At 37.3% G+C, this 18,592-nt stretch overlaps 2 protein-coding genes across 4 annotated transcripts in view; both read right to left on the reverse strand.

Moving 5' to 3' along the window:
• The window catches only part of LOC122538192 (innexin shaking-B), a 12,462-nt gene extending 6,056 nt beyond the window's left edge, over window positions 1–6,406 (reverse strand). Inside the window, exons 1-2 of one of the 2 annotated variants that reach the window (XM_043672056.1) lie at window positions 1,842–2,874; window positions 111–330 (exon numbers count right to left, since the gene is read on the reverse strand). In XM_043672056.1, the coding sequence (XP_043527991.1) occupies window positions 111–330; window positions 1,842–2,240 (619 nt within the window). In that variant the 5' untranslated portion in view covers window positions 2,241–2,874. Of the gene's footprint in view, window positions 1–110; window positions 331–1,841; window positions 2,875–5,914 lie in introns of those variants that run through there. The other variant, XM_043672057.1, reaches the window with a different exon arrangement.
• Window positions 6,407–10,937: 4,531 nt separating this feature from the next.
• Window positions 10,938–18,325, reverse strand: LOC122538188 (hyaluronan mediated motility receptor-like). Of its 2 annotated transcripts, none has more exons than XM_043672042.1 (15): window positions 18,122–18,325; window positions 16,527–16,696; window positions 15,995–16,279; window positions 15,689–15,916; window positions 15,122–15,598; window positions 14,869–15,051; window positions 14,581–14,781; window positions 14,136–14,330; window positions 13,892–14,025; window positions 13,435–13,807; window positions 13,072–13,293; window positions 12,921–12,989; window positions 12,667–12,773; window positions 12,424–12,577; window positions 10,938–12,292 (listed from the first exon to the last, which is right to left on the reverse strand). In XM_043672042.1, exons 1-15 carry the CDS (start codon window positions 18,165–18,167, stop codon window positions 12,113–12,115), a joined length of 3,024 nt encoding a protein of 1,007 aa, XP_043527977.1. In that variant the 5' UTR covers window positions 18,168–18,325; the 3' UTR covers window positions 10,938–12,112. The 2 variants fall into 2 exon arrangements, with proteins under 2 accessions (XP_043527977.1, XP_043527976.1); XM_043672041.1 differs by having other exon boundaries at window positions 14,566–14,781.
• Between the last annotated feature and the right edge of the window lie 267 nt (window positions 18,326–18,592).

The raw sequence follows: 18,592 nt of genomic DNA on the forward strand, positions 1-18,592 counted from the left end.
AAATTTAAAATTTAAAGAGGAAAAAAAAAAAAAAAAAAAAAAAAAAAAAAAAAAAAAAGAAAAACGAAAAAAAAGAAATGGCAGAGGAGAGAAAGGAACGTGCGACTCACCGATCACATTCAGCAGGGCAAGAACTTCGCAGAGGTAGTACCTGTAAGCCCACCAATTGTGAAATCGAAGATTCTCCCACAGATAGTCGAGCAACATTTTCTTCTTCTGTTTCTTCTCCACCTCCGAACAGAGGCCGATGTCGAGATCCATCATCAAAGCGTGAATCTTGCCACCCTCCCATCCTTTCCACAGCCACCGAGGCGTGTAGAAGAGAATCGCCTGGAAAGAAGAGAATCGTCCACCGTTTTAACGCGATCATCGCGTTTTTAGACTTTGGGTGGTTCTGTTGGTTGCTCGCGAGATTTCCTACGAGTGATTCCCTCTCGATCTTTGGAAACGAAAAGAGACTTGCGAGAAGACATAGACGAATATATTATATACAAGCAGTCCAACCGGTGCAGGTGTTGGCTAAAAAATGCTCCTAATTGAGAGAAACGATTGGCAACCGGTCGTCGACGAGGAGCTTGGACGAGAAGATTGGAATGAAAAGATTGTTTCGTTCGATCCGCTCGACACCGGAATTGAGAATAAATCAACCAACGATTCCACTTGTGCCGTAACGTAACAGACCGAACTGCTTTGTCGATTGGCAGCCACAAAGATCTCGATCAGCTATGGATCATCAACGTTGTACATCACACTGTTCTCAAAGCACGTTGGCACGCGCCTAAAGATATCAAATTAGCCGCGTACTTGGGAACGATAAAATCGTAATAAACGGGAGCATTGTTTTCGGCTGGCGAATTGATTAATTGCCGTTTATCTAAGAGAACGATTCATTTGTTTAGCGAGCCGACGGCCGCGGAATTCCATTAAACGAGGGTCGTAAAAAGTTTCAGTCGCGGTTACGATTAAAGTAAATTTGCCCCACGTGCGCGGACCTGTAAGAACCGACGAAACCAAGTACGTACTTTGGATAGTCAGAGTTTCGCTCTTGGTTCGCGAGTCGTTTCAACGAACGAGAGTTGTTGGACTCGTTTATTCGATAAAATAAATATTTATCCTAATAAATAGACGATAATTATCCGAGAAAATGCATCGTCGAATAGGGGTTGAATCGAAACCAAAGATATTATCCAAAGATGTGTGGATAAAAAAGGCTCCTGGGAGGGAGGAATGACCGTAATTTAATAATTCGATTACCATTGCAGAGATCTGACACTTTCGATTTGCTGACTGTTCTATTTTTTTTTTTTTTTTTTTCTGTAATTAGGATTGCAGCAGGCACGAAAAGATCTCTTCTCGTTTGCATTATCTTTGTATTTGTAAACGATCGCAAACTACTTGGAGGACTACATATGATGATTGACACGTACGTTTGCGTTGAATGAACGTATGTGCGTTCCGTTCCCCTCGAAACGAGATGATTCTGTTTGACTCGAAATCCAGAAAATCGCTATTGTTCCGTTTAATGGGTTCTCGAAAAGAAAATATACTTGGTTCGAGTTGGAGCTCGAGGTGTAACAGTTGCCAGGAAACGATTTGTTAAAAGAACAACAGCGCGTTGCCATTGTTCGGTCGTGCGGGCGAGTCGAATTTATTTACGGAGCTTACGGATGAACAGGTACGGATGAACACCCGTTCTTTGTGAATCGCGTGAGGATGATTTCAATATTATTGTAATTCTTTAATTTAATTGCGACGGTGAGGGTGAGGGTGAGGGTGAGGGTGCTCGGCTGCAGATTTCTAATCGTAATGACAGAGAGAAGAACAACTTGCAGTTTTCATACTTGCAGCAGCAGAAAGAAGATGACCCACTGATAATACTTGTGCTGTTTGACCAACGGATGGGACGCGTGGCCGTGCATCCCTTCCCCTTTGCTGTTGGAAACGCCGGGATAGGGCACCGCCTGTCCCAGGCTCATGTTGAACGCGTGCACCATGCTGTAGGTGGTGTGAAGCCAGCAGAAAGTCTCCAAGACAACTTTATCCACGGAGCCGGAGGCCTCGCAGTGAATTGGCGAGCCGGAGATGCTCTTGCACGCCAGCGTCACGCACCCGCCGAGCAAAAGTGCCACCGTTGCGCGATAGTGCAGCCGAAATATCATCGTGTCCTCGGAGATCCGCTGAACTTTGAACAGGGACCTCAACGAGCCGAACACGTCGATCATCTTCAACATCAGAGGCATTTTTCTGCGTTCTAGGCGGCCGACCGATTCCGAGACTAAAGGTGCCTCCTCGTCCTCCTCCTTGTTTAGCAGATCCGTGTTTCTTACTTGATCCTTCAACCCTCTCAACCCTTTCGACTTTCTTTCCAAGTCTTTGAGAAATACTTCTTGTTATTTCTCGCGGACGAAGATTTCACGCTACAACGCTTCCTCGAATCTCCATTTGCAACTGGAGGATCTTTGTTCTTCGATCGAGCAGAATCGAATCGAATCGAATCGAGAGTCAAGTAATTGTCTGGTTCTTGGAGAGTTCTTCGAGTTCCATAATTGTCGGTCGGGGAATTTCTTCCTTCTTTTTTTCTCTTCTTCTCGTAAGTCGTAACCAGGATAATCGTTGATTTGAGAATTTTTGAGAGATTGGCGTAAATATTTTCCCCGGAGTACGTTGCGTAATCTTTGGTGTATTAAATCGATCTGATCTGAGCGTCGGAAATATTCCTGTACCTTCGTGTACCTCGGGAATCTTTGACGGAAAGTAAGAAAAGTGTGGAGAAACGATGATACTTGTCGTCGCGGGCCCGTGTCATTTTCTTCGTCACGTTCCTCGTGATTATTCTCGGAAGACTCATCTCTGTTTTTCTCGTTTTTCTCCTCTCTCTCTCTCTCTCTCTCTCTCTCTCTCTCTCTCTCTCTCTCTCTCTCTCTCTCCTCTCTTCCTTTCACGAAGCAGTCGAGTCGCTTCTACGCTAAAATTCTATTCTTCCAATTTTTCTCATTTTTCTCGTTCTTTCCGTCTGTTACTCGTCCAGCAACAACCTCTCTCTCTCTCTCTCTCTCTCTCTCTCTCTCTCTCTCTCTCTCGCTCGCAATTCGCAATTGGCGATCGTAACTCGTGACACAGAACCAACGCGGCACTGATTTCGTTCTCTCGAAAGGATAATCGAATGTGTTTCGAGGATCGAGACGGATCGATCGGAAATGGAGAGAAAAAAGGGGCAATCGAAACGAAAGGACGGAACGAGTATTCGGACACGGTGACAAACACACGTGGGGCGCGGAAGCAAGCCGTTCGAAGACTGGCCGAACTTGAGAGGCATCCCTTGGCCTCGATGCTAAACACATAACTTATACTTGTATGATCTCCTATGTATCTTTCTCTTGTCTCGTCAATGAAGTTGTACCGTACTGCCACGTACAACACAACGTTCTTCGCGCTGCGGCGCTCTTGTTCTCAAGTCAGTGTTTTGCCTTTACTTTTTCTATATTTTTATCTTTCTCCCCTGAAAATTGAATTTCCCCCTCGTCTTTTCTTTTTCTTTTTTCTTTTTTCTTCTCTCTCTTCTCTTTCTCGTCGAAACGACCTCTCGTTTCACACTTTGCTGTCCATTGAATCGTTTCGTTCGTGCGTCAGTTTCGAGAAATTTATCTTTCTCTTCTCCTTTTCGAATTTTATCTCCTTTCGAGGAATTTCGAGGTCGACGAAACGAACTACTACTGCCATCACTTACAAACGTATTAAAGTGTATTAAAGTTGTCCAGCTTTCCATTCACGAAGAAGATATCGTGAGATTCTAAGCACGCCGAAGCGATCGATTGATCTTTCATCATCCTTTGAAAACACACGGTCTTCCTCTCGTTCTGCTACTCGTTTCTGCTTTCAAAACAAGTAGCGAATAGACCTCTTAGAACTTTATCGATTCTCTAACATCTATAAAACGAGAATAGAAACGAACGATTTTTATTGTTTGTTGCTTTGTGAATTTTTAATTCGCCCTCTCTGCCCTACCTCTCCCACACTACTGTTTGCTTTTTCGCGAGTTTCATGTTTTCTTCGAATTAATAATTATATGTTTTACAATTGCAATCGGCCGCGAGTTTTGCGAGCGACAGGTATAAAATGTTCAAATGAACAGAAGCAAATGAACAAAGTCAGAGGTTTTCGAAGAGTTTCCGACATGTTTGCAGTTTATTAGGAAATGGGGAAAGAATGTCACCTCGTTTGAGGATGATAATGATAATGATAATAATAATAATAATAATAATAATAATAATAATAATAATAATAATAATAATAATAATGATAATACCGATATCGCGATTATTACGCGAATTGGCTTCCGGCCAAAGATACTTGTCGTAAAAAGAAAACATCCAGAGGCATGGGAGTAAAAAAGAAGACGAAACATTCGGGTCATTGTCGCTCTATAATTAGACTGCATCGCTCGAGTTGGATCATATTCGAATGTTACTGGAAGTAATTTTAATTGTCTCACAGTTTCGGGATTTGGACTTGTTCCATGTTCCAATAATTAATTATAGAACTGGTCCCTTCTGTTCGAACAAGGGCACCGCGAACCATCTGTCGATCGAATCTGTCTTCTTCGTTCGGTTTCGTGAAAACGCGAGGAAGAAAAACCTCGCGCAGGAGGATCTTTCCAACCTGACTAATTTCTCTAAAAGACTTACTTGCATCTGATTACTTTAATTAAAATTATCCTCGATTCATATCCGTAATTTATCGTATCTGTAATTATGTGCTGTAAAGTATATATATCGTATATCTTGTAGAAAGCGAGCGAGTGTCGGGATATTTTTAGATGGCAGTATGTGTCGCGTATCGGTATCTAAGCACACGCGTCCGTTGTCCCAGAGAGAAGACAGCGGCAACAGACTTCTTCTTTAGGAATGGATACATCGATGGGGAGGAGGACCCCGAGAAAGGAAGTGAAAAGAAAGATAGAAAGGAGAGGATTGTTCAGAAATCTTACAACAGCAATAATGGCATAATCTGTTTATGTAAGAAAAGATATTTTGCATATATAAATAGGATTCTTCCTACGGTATACTTTCACTTGTCTCAATCGATGAAACGCAGCCTTCTGCGGACAAAAAAATTCCAAAATGCGATTATAGAAGGAGGAGGAGGAGGAGGAGGTGGTTTTGTCTCTTTTGGACTTACTGCATCGGTACGAAAGAGGTTTTTAACCCTCTTCAATCTTCAATGTTGCATGACTCGACTGAATTTGAGTTTGCGACTCGCCGTGTTGGAAATTGGAAATTGGAAAATTGGTTGTGCGTTCACGCGTAATATCGGTCGGAATATCGAACGGAACGGAAAGGCTGTTTAATTCCGTCCAACAACATGTTCCAGTTGAAGAGATCAGTTAAAAGGCGAGGGTGGAGGAGCGTCTTTGACCGAGCGTCAAGGCGACTCACGCGACAGCGACCCTCGGTGACGAGGCAACGGTTAGGGGTTTAACGAGTTAATATGCTTAGGGTTTCTTTCTTGGCAATGAACTAAATATAAGCTTCTGTAAGCAGCGGGTAAATTCCTCGAGCGTAGCCGCAACCAGTTCGTTCGTTATCCGGCTTTTCTCATTGCCGAATTTTCCTCGTCGTACATCGCCGTCGCCTATAATCCCAGGTATCCAAGGAAGGAATCGATCGCCTTTCCACTCGTAGATTCGGCCCTAGCCATCTTTCAAATTCCATCGAGCTGTTTTATCTGTTTATTATTGTTTCTACGAATTGGGTGAAATTCGTTTACTCGAATTTTTTCGAACGAGATATTTCTCCTCTGTCTCGAGAAGCGCCGGCAAGCGCGTAAACGAAAAAGATGTGAATGAAGAGAGCGAAACGTAGACACACACACACACACACAGATAAAAGGGGAAAAAAGAATTTCGATCGATTACCTGGAGAAACAGCATGAAGCAGACCCACTGATAGTATCTGTACTCCTTCCTCTCTGTCTCCGGATGCGACTTGGAATTGTCCACCCCGAGAAACGGTACCTCGAAACCCTCTCGTTTCTTGTAAGCCGCAGTGATCGTGTACGTACTGTGTATCCAACAGTACGTGTTCAACACGTCCTCCGGTAGATCTTTGCTGTGAATGCAGTCGATCGGATTGCCAACGTATTGTCTCGTAGTCACGATCAACGAAAACGAGATGAGAAGGATCACGGTTAAACTGTAATGCAGCCGGAACACGGCCGTGTCGATGTGTACGTGAGAGATCTTGATAAGGCTCTTTAGGCCTCGAAATATGTCCAGCATTTTGAACGGCTGAAGAAACCGAGGAAAGTTTCTCCGCTCGTTTTCTCGTCAAACGACGATCACTGAGATCACTAACATCATCCTCCTCGCTGTCTTTCAACCCCTTTGATCTCTCTGTATTCCCGGTCCTCCTCCTCCTCCTCCTCCTCCTCCTCCTCCTCCTCCTCCTCTTCTTCTTCTTCTTCTTCTTCTTCTTCTTCTTCTTCTTCTTCTTCTTCTTCTTCTTCTCTTCTTCTTCCAACTTGACCAAGATGGATCGAAGATGCGACCTCGCGAGTCTGTTTAAAGCTCGCTTTCTCTCCAACGCACAAAGTCGAGAGGGAGGTTCAAAGATTTTCTTTTTTTCTTCTTCGAAATTCCTTCTCCTGAATCGCCTAGCCTCGTGCAACGCTGTTTGACGTCGATCCGATGCCAGTGGATTCAGGTATTTGAGCGCTTTGAGAAAGAAGGAGAGTTCATTCGCGTTTCCTTCGAGAGGAATCGCCACGCGGCTTAGGATCCTTTGAGTCGATCGGATCCTCTGCCGTCGTTGGTTCCCTGTCCCGCATTCTTCTTACTCTTCTTACTCTTCTTACGCTCGTAGCATTTTCACAGAGTTTTATCGTTTGATTTGGTAAATGCGTTACTCTTCGAACAAGGTGGACGTCTAGACGAGTCTTTATTCAAATGTTCATTCAAGGTATTCATTATTCTTGCTTGTGCGTGTATATGTGTGTGTTTCCCTCTTCTTTTTCTTGATAAGGACGCTTGTTTTAATCGATGTTCGAGTTGTACGTAGGAAAGTTGTCACGATAATTCATTGGGTATAGTGATACAATGGTCGTCACAGATATATCCATGTTTTAAAGACGATTTGCACCGCACAATTTACACCGTAACGTTTAGTTATCATTGTGAAAGCACGTTCTTTGTTCACCATTTACAATTTTTTTAACAAATCAGGCCTGCGAACGACGAGAGAGCTTTCGTCGATTTGTAGAAGTTGAGATCTGACGTTAAAATGTCATAAAAAAATGGGCAAACTTTTGATTGACGATAGCGTGCGTAACGTGTGTAGGTGATATTGAAAACAAAAACTCCCGACGATGTATGAAATTTTTCTAATGTTAGGTGTCAACGAAATTAGAACGGTTTAAGTTGAAACGATTTCGAGGATCAGCGATCCAAATGTTTCTCGTATCGTTCAACGAACCCATTTTACGGTGCACGTTAATAAATTTAAATGGTTGGAACACGTGGGAACTTAGCCTCGATCTGTAGCGAATTATTTCTAATCTTAATGCCAACAGAGTCTCTCAGAGATCGTCCAACGTCGATGTGATTTTTCTTTAACCAAATGTACGATTTAAAAAAACATATATATATATATATATGTATATTTGATTTCGAGCTACTGATATATAATCTCGTTTAAAAAGTGTAAATTTCGTAAATTTGACTTTTTAAACAATAGGAAAGCTGCTAATACCAAATATTAAATATGAAATATCGAAGAATTTGTCATCATTCCAATCCAATGCTTTTGTACTACACGATGGAAACTTGGCCGATCGTAACTCTCGGTGTTTTGTCTCGAGCTTTTCTTAAAACGTAAATACGAAACGAACCACGTTCCCGGGAATCGTGCTCTTGCAAATTTCTCGGAAAGTGTAAAACTAATTGAGAACAGCCGGCCGAGACAAAACGTACGCACGTTCAATTTCAACACGTGCCAAGCAAAAAACCGCGCCACTTGTTTCGCTACGCATAATCGATTCGATTCGATTTGATTACTGCATGGTGGCAAATCAACAACGATCAACGAAAATTTAAAACGAAATTTCAACTCGAATCTAGCGATCTTTGTCTCTGATCTAAGAAAGATTTAGTTTCCTCTCTGGCATTTCCTTGCTTTTCGTTCGTGTTAAACCTAAATAAAAACATTCGTTGTGTCAATGTTCTTTCTGCCAGTGTAAAACAACTGCCTCGCAAACTTGCACATTCGTCGATAGGGGAACATCGAACTTACAAACTTTCGTTTCGTCCCGAGTTCACGGAGAACCCGGGGTTATTCCCCCGCGATGCGACGGGGGAATACGTGCACACCATCCGTAGCCCCGAATCGCACAACCATGGCGTCCCACACGGCGGAGAAGAGCCATCGTTCTCGATGAACGAACGTCAAATGCAATCGATTCAGACGCGTGGTGTCGCAACGCTAATAAATAAATAAATAAATAAATATATATATATATATATATCGTACTGAGCTCAAACCCGAAAATAGTAATCGGGGTGATTGAAAAATCTTCACCGACGCGTCAGGAACCGGCCAACACGATCTCTCCGGCTTTCCTCCTTCAATCTTTCTCCTCAACACAAAGGCATTCGCTCGCGCTGTCTAAGAGACGAAACAGCTCTCGGCGAAGGGTGTGAAATTTTTTGAAAAACTGTCACGAATGAGAATGTGTCAAAGGGCGCACCGTATTACAACTTACAACATATCCGCAATTCCGAGTTTCTTTCAGAGAAAGAACCATTGGGAATTACCATTGAATTACCGTACTCTTTCTGTTTACAGAGTCCCTGTCCCGGAGGTCCTCGTTCCGACGAACGAACGAACGAACGAACGAACGAACGAACGAACGAACGATCGGTTTTGATTTAAGAAGATGCTTAATAATGGTTTGCACGCGCGCACTGCTTTCACACGCCACGTAAAAACACGTTAGATCCGGCACGACTCCGGTCGACTGCTCGTGTTTGCTAGCCAGGGCATAGCACCTCCCGTAGGAGCCGAGCGAGGAGTCAACCCGCTCCAGGAATAGAAACACCAAACCCGAAATGTTCGAGCGTTGGAGTTGGAGGCGCGACGTCGAAAGCGCGCTGCGATACCGAGAGAAAGAAGCACGTTCGACGTTGGGCAAACCCGCGAAAACTCAAGTGGACATTCCGTTTTTATGCCGTGCGATGATCTGCCTGATCTCGGACGTTTGTCTCAACGATGATCGGTGTCGATGGATTCGCCAACGTCATCTTTGAACGAACGACGTCTCTCCGAAACAAACTTGTCGACACGATACATGGACCATTACATAGTGGCCATTGTATCAGCTGTAGGAATAAAGTTTGTGTTTTCAGTTTTATAGCGCAACATTTATACGTTATAAAATAATTACGCATTTGTTCTACTTTTACCTTTTCAAATTGGGACCCATCAAGCAAGCAGGGGAATCATATCAAGCAATAGGAAAGAACTGTTAATTTCGTAGAATGTAAATTCCATATTTCCACGTATTACTTGTGGTATTACTTGTGGTATATATTACGATTTGTACTTGACAGTTTTACACGGCGTGAAATATTAAGAATAATGATTAAGGACGTAGGTGCGTGGCCACGATGTGACAACGTGTGAAATTGCGTCCTAGTGCCGCGTTTGTATGGAAAAGAGGAAAGAATGCGCTATGCCGGCATCATCTGTTAGATGTCCCACTTGTGGTAAAATACCAATATCTGGACGGCCATAAAAAGAACCGTCAAGAAACGTACAAAAGATACGAAATTTTTCCAAATTTTGAACGGATGTCTTTTCGTACTTCTCTACTGAACTGCTTCGGCTGTTTTCGTGATATCAGAATGTTATAAAGTCCTAGACTAACTGGATATCAGGAGCAACAAGGATGAGAATAGTATAGAATATGGGTTACGAGTGGTATGGAGTATAAGCCCGGGAAGTAACGTTTCTCCCACAAATGCTCCACTGTGTGGATTGTCTTGATTATCGGTTCATCGGACGATCCAACTCTTTTCATCGAACATTACGCTTTGGATACAATAAAGATGGGTATGAATTAGCCAGATCAGGGATCATCACGACCAAGGTGATAATTGTTACTATTTCTGGTAAAATATTTGACACACTGACAATGTAAAAAGATCACGTAACAAAATCACGCCGCGACCATATTTGTCAGAGAGCTATTGAAATAAAGTAATAATAATAATAATAATAATAATAATAATAACAACAACAATAATAATAACAACAATAATAATAATAACAACAACAACAACAACAATAATAATAATAATAATGGCTACTAGCCATTAGATTTTGTCGAAGAATGATCAAACTTCTGGAGTTGGCAAACTAGGAAGCTAGAACGAGACTTCCCTGTGAGCATGGGAGCGCTAAACTGCTACAAAAAAGCTTGAGAAATTCTCAGAAAATGATGTTAACTAAAGTAGCCGCTATACATCGAACGGTGTCTTTGGACGCATTATGCGTTATTACTGGCATGTTGCCTGTACACTTAAAATTAGAGGAACAAGCCCAACGCTATGCCACGTCGCGTCGAGGGGAGGAAATAGTGAACGGTAGCGGGGTTGTAACATAGGAGTAAAACTGTCATCTGTCATAGAAAGAAAACTAGATGACATCTGACGCGACAACCGATAAAACTTTGAGCCTTCAACAAATGACAACAAATGAACGGAAAGGAATTACGCCGGATCTGAGAATGAAACGAGAGGAATTCAGAACGTTGGATACATCTCAAATGCTCATCGACTATGGCGTTCCAACGATTGTAAGATAAAAATAAGGAAGGCAATGATGGATATCCAGGTTTAAGTCTACAATAACACGGATAATAAAAATATGACGATGAAAATAATATATAGTAAATATATAGTATAATATATAGTAAATAAACATAGTTAATAAACGTCCAAAGTGTAACATGATACGTTTTCTAATATTTACAAAACCATCGCGCAATTAATTAATTGCCATCAATTAATTTGGTGAAAGTAGAGGCACGAATAGGACTCGACTAATTTTCAGACAAAATGGCCGTATTTTGCATAAAAAAAATAAACGCAAAATATATTTGTAATTGTCGTTTACATATTTCATCTAAAATAATATATAGAGTACTCGCTCATTTGTGATGAGTTTAATGTCACTTCTTAAAAATTCAACACATTAATCATCACAAATAACTATTTATTACAAATAAATTCACAAATAAATATTTATTACAAATAAAATTTCTCTAACTCTAGATATGTTCAAATATCAGAGAAAAACGTCTATTATATTTTAAAAAATCAAGTCTTTTTTTCTTTTCTTTTAACGTCGATCTTTCGTCAATTTTGTAAAATTTTATTACTAAACATATCTTTAGCAGAACCTAACAAACAGAATAAATCACCTTGTATACCCATATATTAGATTTGATAAAAAACTTTTAAATTTGTTAATTTTATAAATTTATGATTCTAAGTCTAAAAAATTTAACAAGAGTCATTATTCATTTTTATTCATTAAGAGTCAATTCATTTTGAATCGGTATACGATCAACTGTTTCTTTTTTTATAAAATTAACATTGTTAAATCTAAACTTCAACGTAACTTCTATCAAATCTAACACTTTTGATACAAGTCGAAAACAATCGAACACAATTCTTAAATCCAACTTAAATGTAACTTCTATCAAATCTAACACTTTTTGCGAGGTTAAATGTTTCGTTTGCTAGGTTCTGCTATTTTTCATTCATAAATTCTATTTTTTTTTTTTTTATAATTATCATAAATGCACTTTTTGCGAGGTTAAATGTTCCGTTTGCTAGGTTCTGCTATTTTTCATTTATAAATTCTATTTTTCTTATAATTATCATAAATGCAAATTAATAATTATTGCATCAATAAATAATTGTAATACAATTACATGTGTGCATGGGAAGATTAGTGCATGAGTTTTTAGTATATGAATTAAATTATTATCAAATCGCATTTATAATAAAACGATGAATGAGTAATACGTTAATAATATATCAACATTAATTCAATTAATTTCGATCTTTTAATGGCGTTAATGATTTATGTGGAGAAGGAACAAGTGTTGTAAGATTACTCTGTGACACTTCTGTATTTTCTTTTCCTTTACTGTGCGTGCGCTTCTCCTCTGCTTTAAATTTTTCTACAACTTTTTGTAGCTGTGTTATTGTCCTCGTTTTCGCATATACATCCTAAAAAACATTTATATTTTTTAGATTATAATCAAATGATAATAATCTAACTAAGTAGTCTTACTGTTGTAATAAGAAAATTCAACATGCAATACAAAATGATTAATTCCGAAATAAATAGTTAAATGCACCTGTTCGAGTTGATTGATTTTATCTTTAAGCTGAGATACATGCTTAATTCTTTGCCTGTGATTATGATGACCAACAACTTCAGCATATTTTTCATGAATCTCTTGATAATCTTTTAAAAGTTGCTCATTATATTTGGAAAGATTTTCCATTTCCCTAAACAGATAAAAATAAATTTATCACCTCACTACTTTATAGCTTTCAAAGATAAATTACTCTTCTCTTTAAAGGAGAAAACAACATACTTTTCGGCTGCTTCTCGACGAGCTTTTTCTTCCTCGAGCTTTTCCATAATTTCTTTTTCAAAACTTTCCCAGTTCTTTCGTTCCTCTTCAAATAATTCAACATTTTTCTACATAGAAACAATACATTTGAATGAATACATTTATGACACGAGATATACATTTATGACACGAGATATACATTTAATATAGATAAAAAAAAATTCTCCTTATTATTTAATATATACAACATAAAATAAAATTACATTATCAGTTACCTGAATATGACTTTCTTCTTCTTCATGACATTTAATTTTAACAGAAAGTTCTTCTATTTTCAAATTTGCCTGTAAGCATAATAAAAATAGTCAATTTATATATTTTGTCACGCGGAAAGGAAACATTAATACAGCAATTTTGAAAACATACTTCATTTAAGCTAACTTTATGAGCTTGCGATTGATGTTGTAGCAATTTATTCAAGTCTTCTATTGTTGTTTCATGTTGTTTCAACTGTGCGTTAAGTTTGGCGTTTAGCATTACCACTCGCGAAATTTCAAGTTCTTGAGCATCGTTTCTCTCTTCCAATTCAAGAAGTATACTTTGTGCTTCAGTGAGATGATTAGCCATTTTTTCAAGTTGGTTTTTCATCTAAGATTTTTTAATGAAATGACGATTTAATTAACTTGGAAAATTTAAAGTTTAAATAATTATCTAATTTTTAAGCAATATTTTATCAAATCAAATTTTTTTTACATCTTTGCATTTGAAAGTAGAAAGAAAAAATAGTACCTCAACATTTTCAGCAGTCTTTACATCATTTTCGGCTTGTAATTTCGCAACTTTTTTAGCTGCTATATTCTTGAAATCATCGATCTTAGCCTCGAATACAGATTTTAATGATTCCATTTCGCTCACACTTTCAGCTTCAAGTTGATCAACCAATCCTTTTTTAATGTCTAATTGTTCCATCAAAACGCGCACCTGTTCATGTACTATTTTGGAATTGTTGCGCATAATACTCAATAAATCACGATGCTCGCCAATACAATCTTCACCTCGTTTCAATTCATGCTGCAATCTTTCCACTTCAGCATTACTTTGGGCCAAACGTTTAGTTAATGCAGCAACTGAGGCTTGATTTTCAGCCATTACAACTTCGAATCTAAACAAAATTTTGTACGTGTACATACACACGCGCACGCGCACACACACATATATATATTCCTTTCTGTAAAAAATGACATACCTCTTTCGTCTAATCACCATTTCTGCCGCCTCGGTTCGAATTTGATCTTTCAGAGCTCGTAATTCCTCTCTCTTTTCTGCCAATTCAGTTTCTGCTCTATCCAATTCTATTTGTAAACTCTGACTGAAACTTTCCTAAATTTGTTTAATTAATTAGTACAAAGTAATACTTTAAATAAAATGTATTATATATTTACATTAGACTGAAATATTTTTGTTTTCGACTATATACATTGTGCACTTACCTGTGTTTCTGCCGAATTCTTTAATTCTTTAAGAGTCGCAGAAAGTCTATTAATTTCGGCATCTTTATGCGCCAATTTTTCATCTAACGCCGTTCGTTCCATTTCTACGCGCGCTAAACATGCTTTATATCTTTCCGCAGTGAGTCGCATTTCTTCCTCCACAGTAATCTTTGCCTCTCTGATCATAGCGTTTATCTAAATTAATAAATTAACTTTAAAAATTGTATGGAAATGCTCTTGCAGAAGAGCACAGGTCAAACATCACAGAAACTGGAAAATAGGATACTCGAAAAAAAAAGCTTTGAAAAAGGAATAATGTTTACAATAAAAATTCTTTTTTTTTTTTATTCTTCTTGATATGGTAAAAAAGAATTTTTATTGAAACATCAGAAAAGAGAACGCAGTCAGTGATGTTTTTCATTTTACGCACGTGTGACCCGCTTACTTTCGCGTCGCTATCAGCGATCACCCTTTTTACTCTTTCTTCGCATTCGGTACGGCAAGCTGCTAATGTTTCTCTAGTAACAGCTTCTGCATTTGCTACTATTTTATCGGCATACTGTTTAACTCGTTTGATTTCTTCTTCACTTTTTTTAGTCGCTGTTTCTTTTACTTCCGCTATTTCTTTGTCTCTCGCTATTGTTAGCTATACAAGAAATTAATACGTGTTATTTCACAGAAAAATTATTATGTAACAAAGCGTGCAATGTACACAAATGTTGTATGTCCGTACATTTTCTATCTCTCTTATATAATCCACTCTTGCACTCTCCAATTGTTGCTTCAGTTTATATTTTTCTTCATCGTGAAGTTTCATTACATCAGCTAATTCCTCCTGGTGTTTCTTCAAAACAAGGATATGTTTTCTCTCCGATTCCTCTAATTCTTCATGTGCCTTGTGTAAACGATTATTAACCTACATTCAAGTAAGAAATCAGATAACAATTTCTTTTATTATTTAAACAGTTAGAAATTTCAATACTTACATCTTTCGAAAGTTTTTGAACATTTGCCAGTTCTTCTCTAAGAAAATTATTTTGTTGGTCAATATCTTTTACTTTGGCTTCAATTTCTATCCTGCGCGATATTTCAAATTGGTTTTCATTGACAAGAATCATTTTCTCTTTTTCAAAATCGAGTTTCAATTGATCAGTTTCCTTTTCATATTTATATTTAAGATCGTCCATTTGTTTCGAAGAAGTTTCAATAACTTTTTCATATTCAGCTTTTAGTTCGTCTAATTCACATTGAAGAGTGGATAATTGTCCTTGTAGTTCAAGAATTACATCTTGTCGTTTTTGCAATTTTAGCTCTAATTTGTCACGTTCATTCGTTAAATTATCAACATATGAATTAAGTTTAGACTTCTCCTGCTCCAATAAATCAACTTCACGTTTGTGATTCATTGTTATCTCTTCTAATTTTGTCCTCTGTTCTTCGATTTGTATTTCGAGAAATTGAATCTACACATAAAAATTTCAAAGGTTGATACAAAGTTGTCGTACTTTCAATTACTTTAATTCTTTAATTCTTTAAAATTAATGTATACTTACTCTTTCAATGTTGTTTGTATGTTTACTGTTTATTAACTCAGATTCTAATGCAACTATTCTTTTAGAGAAATCCGCGATACGATTTCTGAGGTCACCTTCTATAGTTTTTCTTGCTTGAATTTCGCGTTCTTTTTCTTCCAAGACTTCTGAAAGCTGACAACGAAGATGCTTCGCTTCCATTTGATGCTTCTCGTCGTAATCGTTTAAGATTTCTTGTTGCATGGCAGCCTGGATGCAAAAATTATCAATAAAATATTTCTATATATTCGGAAAAGAAATTGAATTTGCTAAAAAATATTTTAAAACCATTGTTTCTATGTCCTTTCGGTGTTGCTCTTCCACGTCCGTTTGTTTTTTGCGTAATTCTTCGAGTTGCAATTCCAATTTTTGCACTTCCCCCTTCATGTCCTCGATGTGTTTCTTCAGTTCCCGTATTGTCTTGTCTTTGTTGAAACATTCTACTTGAAGATCAGCAAGTTGATGCTCGGTATTATACTTTAACTTTTGGTCATTAGAAGCAATAAGTGCACGTGGTTTTAGTTTCGAACTTGATCTTGTTTGATGTGGAGTTTGTTTCCGTGGTAATTGTGGCTAACAATACACATTGTTATTGAAATTAAAATATTCTCTAAGAATACATATAAATTTTTCAATAGTACGTTAATTCCGTAGAAGTTGTGATATATCTGAGAGAGACAGTATAATTAACAATTACTGTTAATAATTAGCCATTAACAATCAAACAACAGTGAAATGATTCTGCATGTATCTCTCAGATCAACATCTTGCACAGAATTAATACAAAGTTTTTAAAATCCAATTGATTTCAATTTCTCACTGTTCTAAAACTGGCTGCAACATTATTTGCATGTTTGTTGCATATTGTTACATTGCCTTCTGCACTACCAACACTTTTGCTGTCATGAAATCTTTCTGATTTTTCAATAACAAAACCTTTCACCTTGCTACCAAAGTTTGGATCATATGCCCCTGGTGGAGGTACATCATCTGTAAAAATTTTTCTTTTTAGAATCAAGAAAAGAAAGAAGGCATTCTGATAGCTTTGTAAATAATTTCATATAAAAATAATATTCAATGATCAATGATCAATGAATAGTCAATTATATATTCTTACTTGTATTTTCCTGTTTCATTTTTTGTACATGTACAATGACTTATAAAAGTATTTAAATGCTTATAAAAATAATTTTTGACTTCGTTAACTTATAGAACACTGCTGTCTCAATTAAATAATTATTTAAAAATGAAATTAATTTTATATACATTGCGTGTGTGTGTATATATATATATACACATTATATATATATAAAGTAGAAGGGGTAAGAACACAACTAGCGTTGGTAAAAAGGATTCCTATTTCGGTGAGTGTTAGTTTACACGCGAAAAGAAGGTGCAAATGAAAGACAGCTGTTTTTAGTTGCAAGATACATGTCTCACTGGGGTCATCGAATTACCAGGCGTACTCTCTAACGTCCTGATTATCCATTCTTTCACGGCTCCGTAACGAAATCTTGTATCATACCGCCCTTTATTTCCCCCTGCACTCTTACTTTTGCACGCAACATTTAAAAATTAAATGGTTTCTTTTTATTTTATCATTTTACTTTTCTTTTATTTGAAAATAGTTTAGTAATATATTTTTCTGTTATTATCAATAACAACTAAATAATTCTACAATCGTTGAAGGATCGATCGTTTGTTACTTTCGTCTATCATCGGTTATTTAGATACGTTTACGTGTAAATACAAAGATATTTTTTAATACTTTGGTAATTATTAACTAAAAAGTTGTAATATCTTTTTCAACATTTAGAGCCAATATAAATACAATTCATGGTGAAACATGTAATTTCGGTCACCTTGAATAACTGTTGTTTTTAAAAATATGAGAAAACTTTGTTAAGAAAAATTGTTTAATACAAAAGGGGCCATGATACGGAAATTATGATCTTTTTGTAGATCGGAAGGATTTCGGAGGTCGACATTCTCTATACGTAAAAAAAAAAATATTAACCTATGCACATCGATGAAGGATAATTTAGGCAATATTTCAACTTTAATTTTCTAAAATTTGTGCATAAAAGAGAAAGACAATAAAATATAAAAACACGATAATCATATATCTATTGCACAGAATTAAGATTACGATATAATTTTATGGAATCTACTAACGATTAAAAATTGTTAGTTTCTCGACATATACAGGTTAATACGTTCTTTTATATTTCTCGAAAGATCACCGACTTATTTCCCACGGAAATATATTTTGTGTAAAGAGCGATCATACAACAGTTGAGAATTTTAAAAAGATTTCACAGTAGATTTGAGAAAGCAAGAAATTACAAAGGGAATGATATTAACAACGATAAAATAATTATTAAGAACAATAAATAAAAGAATATCTTTACTTACTTTCAAATTCATTAAATCTTTGAAGTCTGGCTTTTGAAAACGACATTATGGGATAACAATTTAGCAATAAACAAATTTAGTAATAATTCACAACAAGAAATGAACGACACTTTTGAACTAACTATACTTGACGTAGAACGTAAATCATCAACGATAATGAAGAACGCGGTTAACAACGTCCGTTACGCATCACTCCTATTCGAACTGCTGTTTTCGTATGCGAGGGGAAGGTCGTTATATATCAATTTCCTAGTCGGCACCAAACATTTTTTCATGTGAAATACTTTACCGGTTTTTCTGATTTGAAATAACGGTTATACCAACTGAACAATAGCAAAACGACAAATCAGCGAGCGCATGTTGCGCAACCGACCAATCACGTAGCAGATATATTTCCACTATGAACCAATGCCGTACGAAAAGTAGTCAAATCTTGCGACATATATTCGATAATATTTCATATTTCATATT

This window comes from Frieseomelitta varia, unplaced genomic scaffold, assembly GCF_011392965.1.
Source record: "Frieseomelitta varia isolate USP_RPSP 00005682 unplaced genomic scaffold, Fvar_1.2 scaffold_974, whole genome shotgun sequence".
Lineage (NCBI taxonomy): Eukaryota > Metazoa > Arthropoda > Insecta > Hymenoptera > Apidae > Frieseomelitta > Frieseomelitta varia.

What these genes read in the sequence shown, in the direction of transcription:
- LOC122538188 (XM_043672041.1), bottom strand. Translation starts at nt 18,167, where the DNA reads ATGTCGTTTTCAAAAGCCAGACTTCAAAGATTTAATGAATTTGAAA. An exon ending in TTGCAGCCAGTTTTAGAACA is followed by an intron (nt 16,280 to 16,526) that starts GTGAGAAATTGA and finishes GTGTATTGTTAG; the next exon opens with CCACAATTACCACGGAAACA. An exon ending in CGAAAGTAAGCGGGTCACAC is followed by an intron (nt 14,331 to 14,565) that starts GTGCGTAAAATG and finishes TTATTAATTTAG; the next exon opens with ATAAACGCTATGATCAGAGA.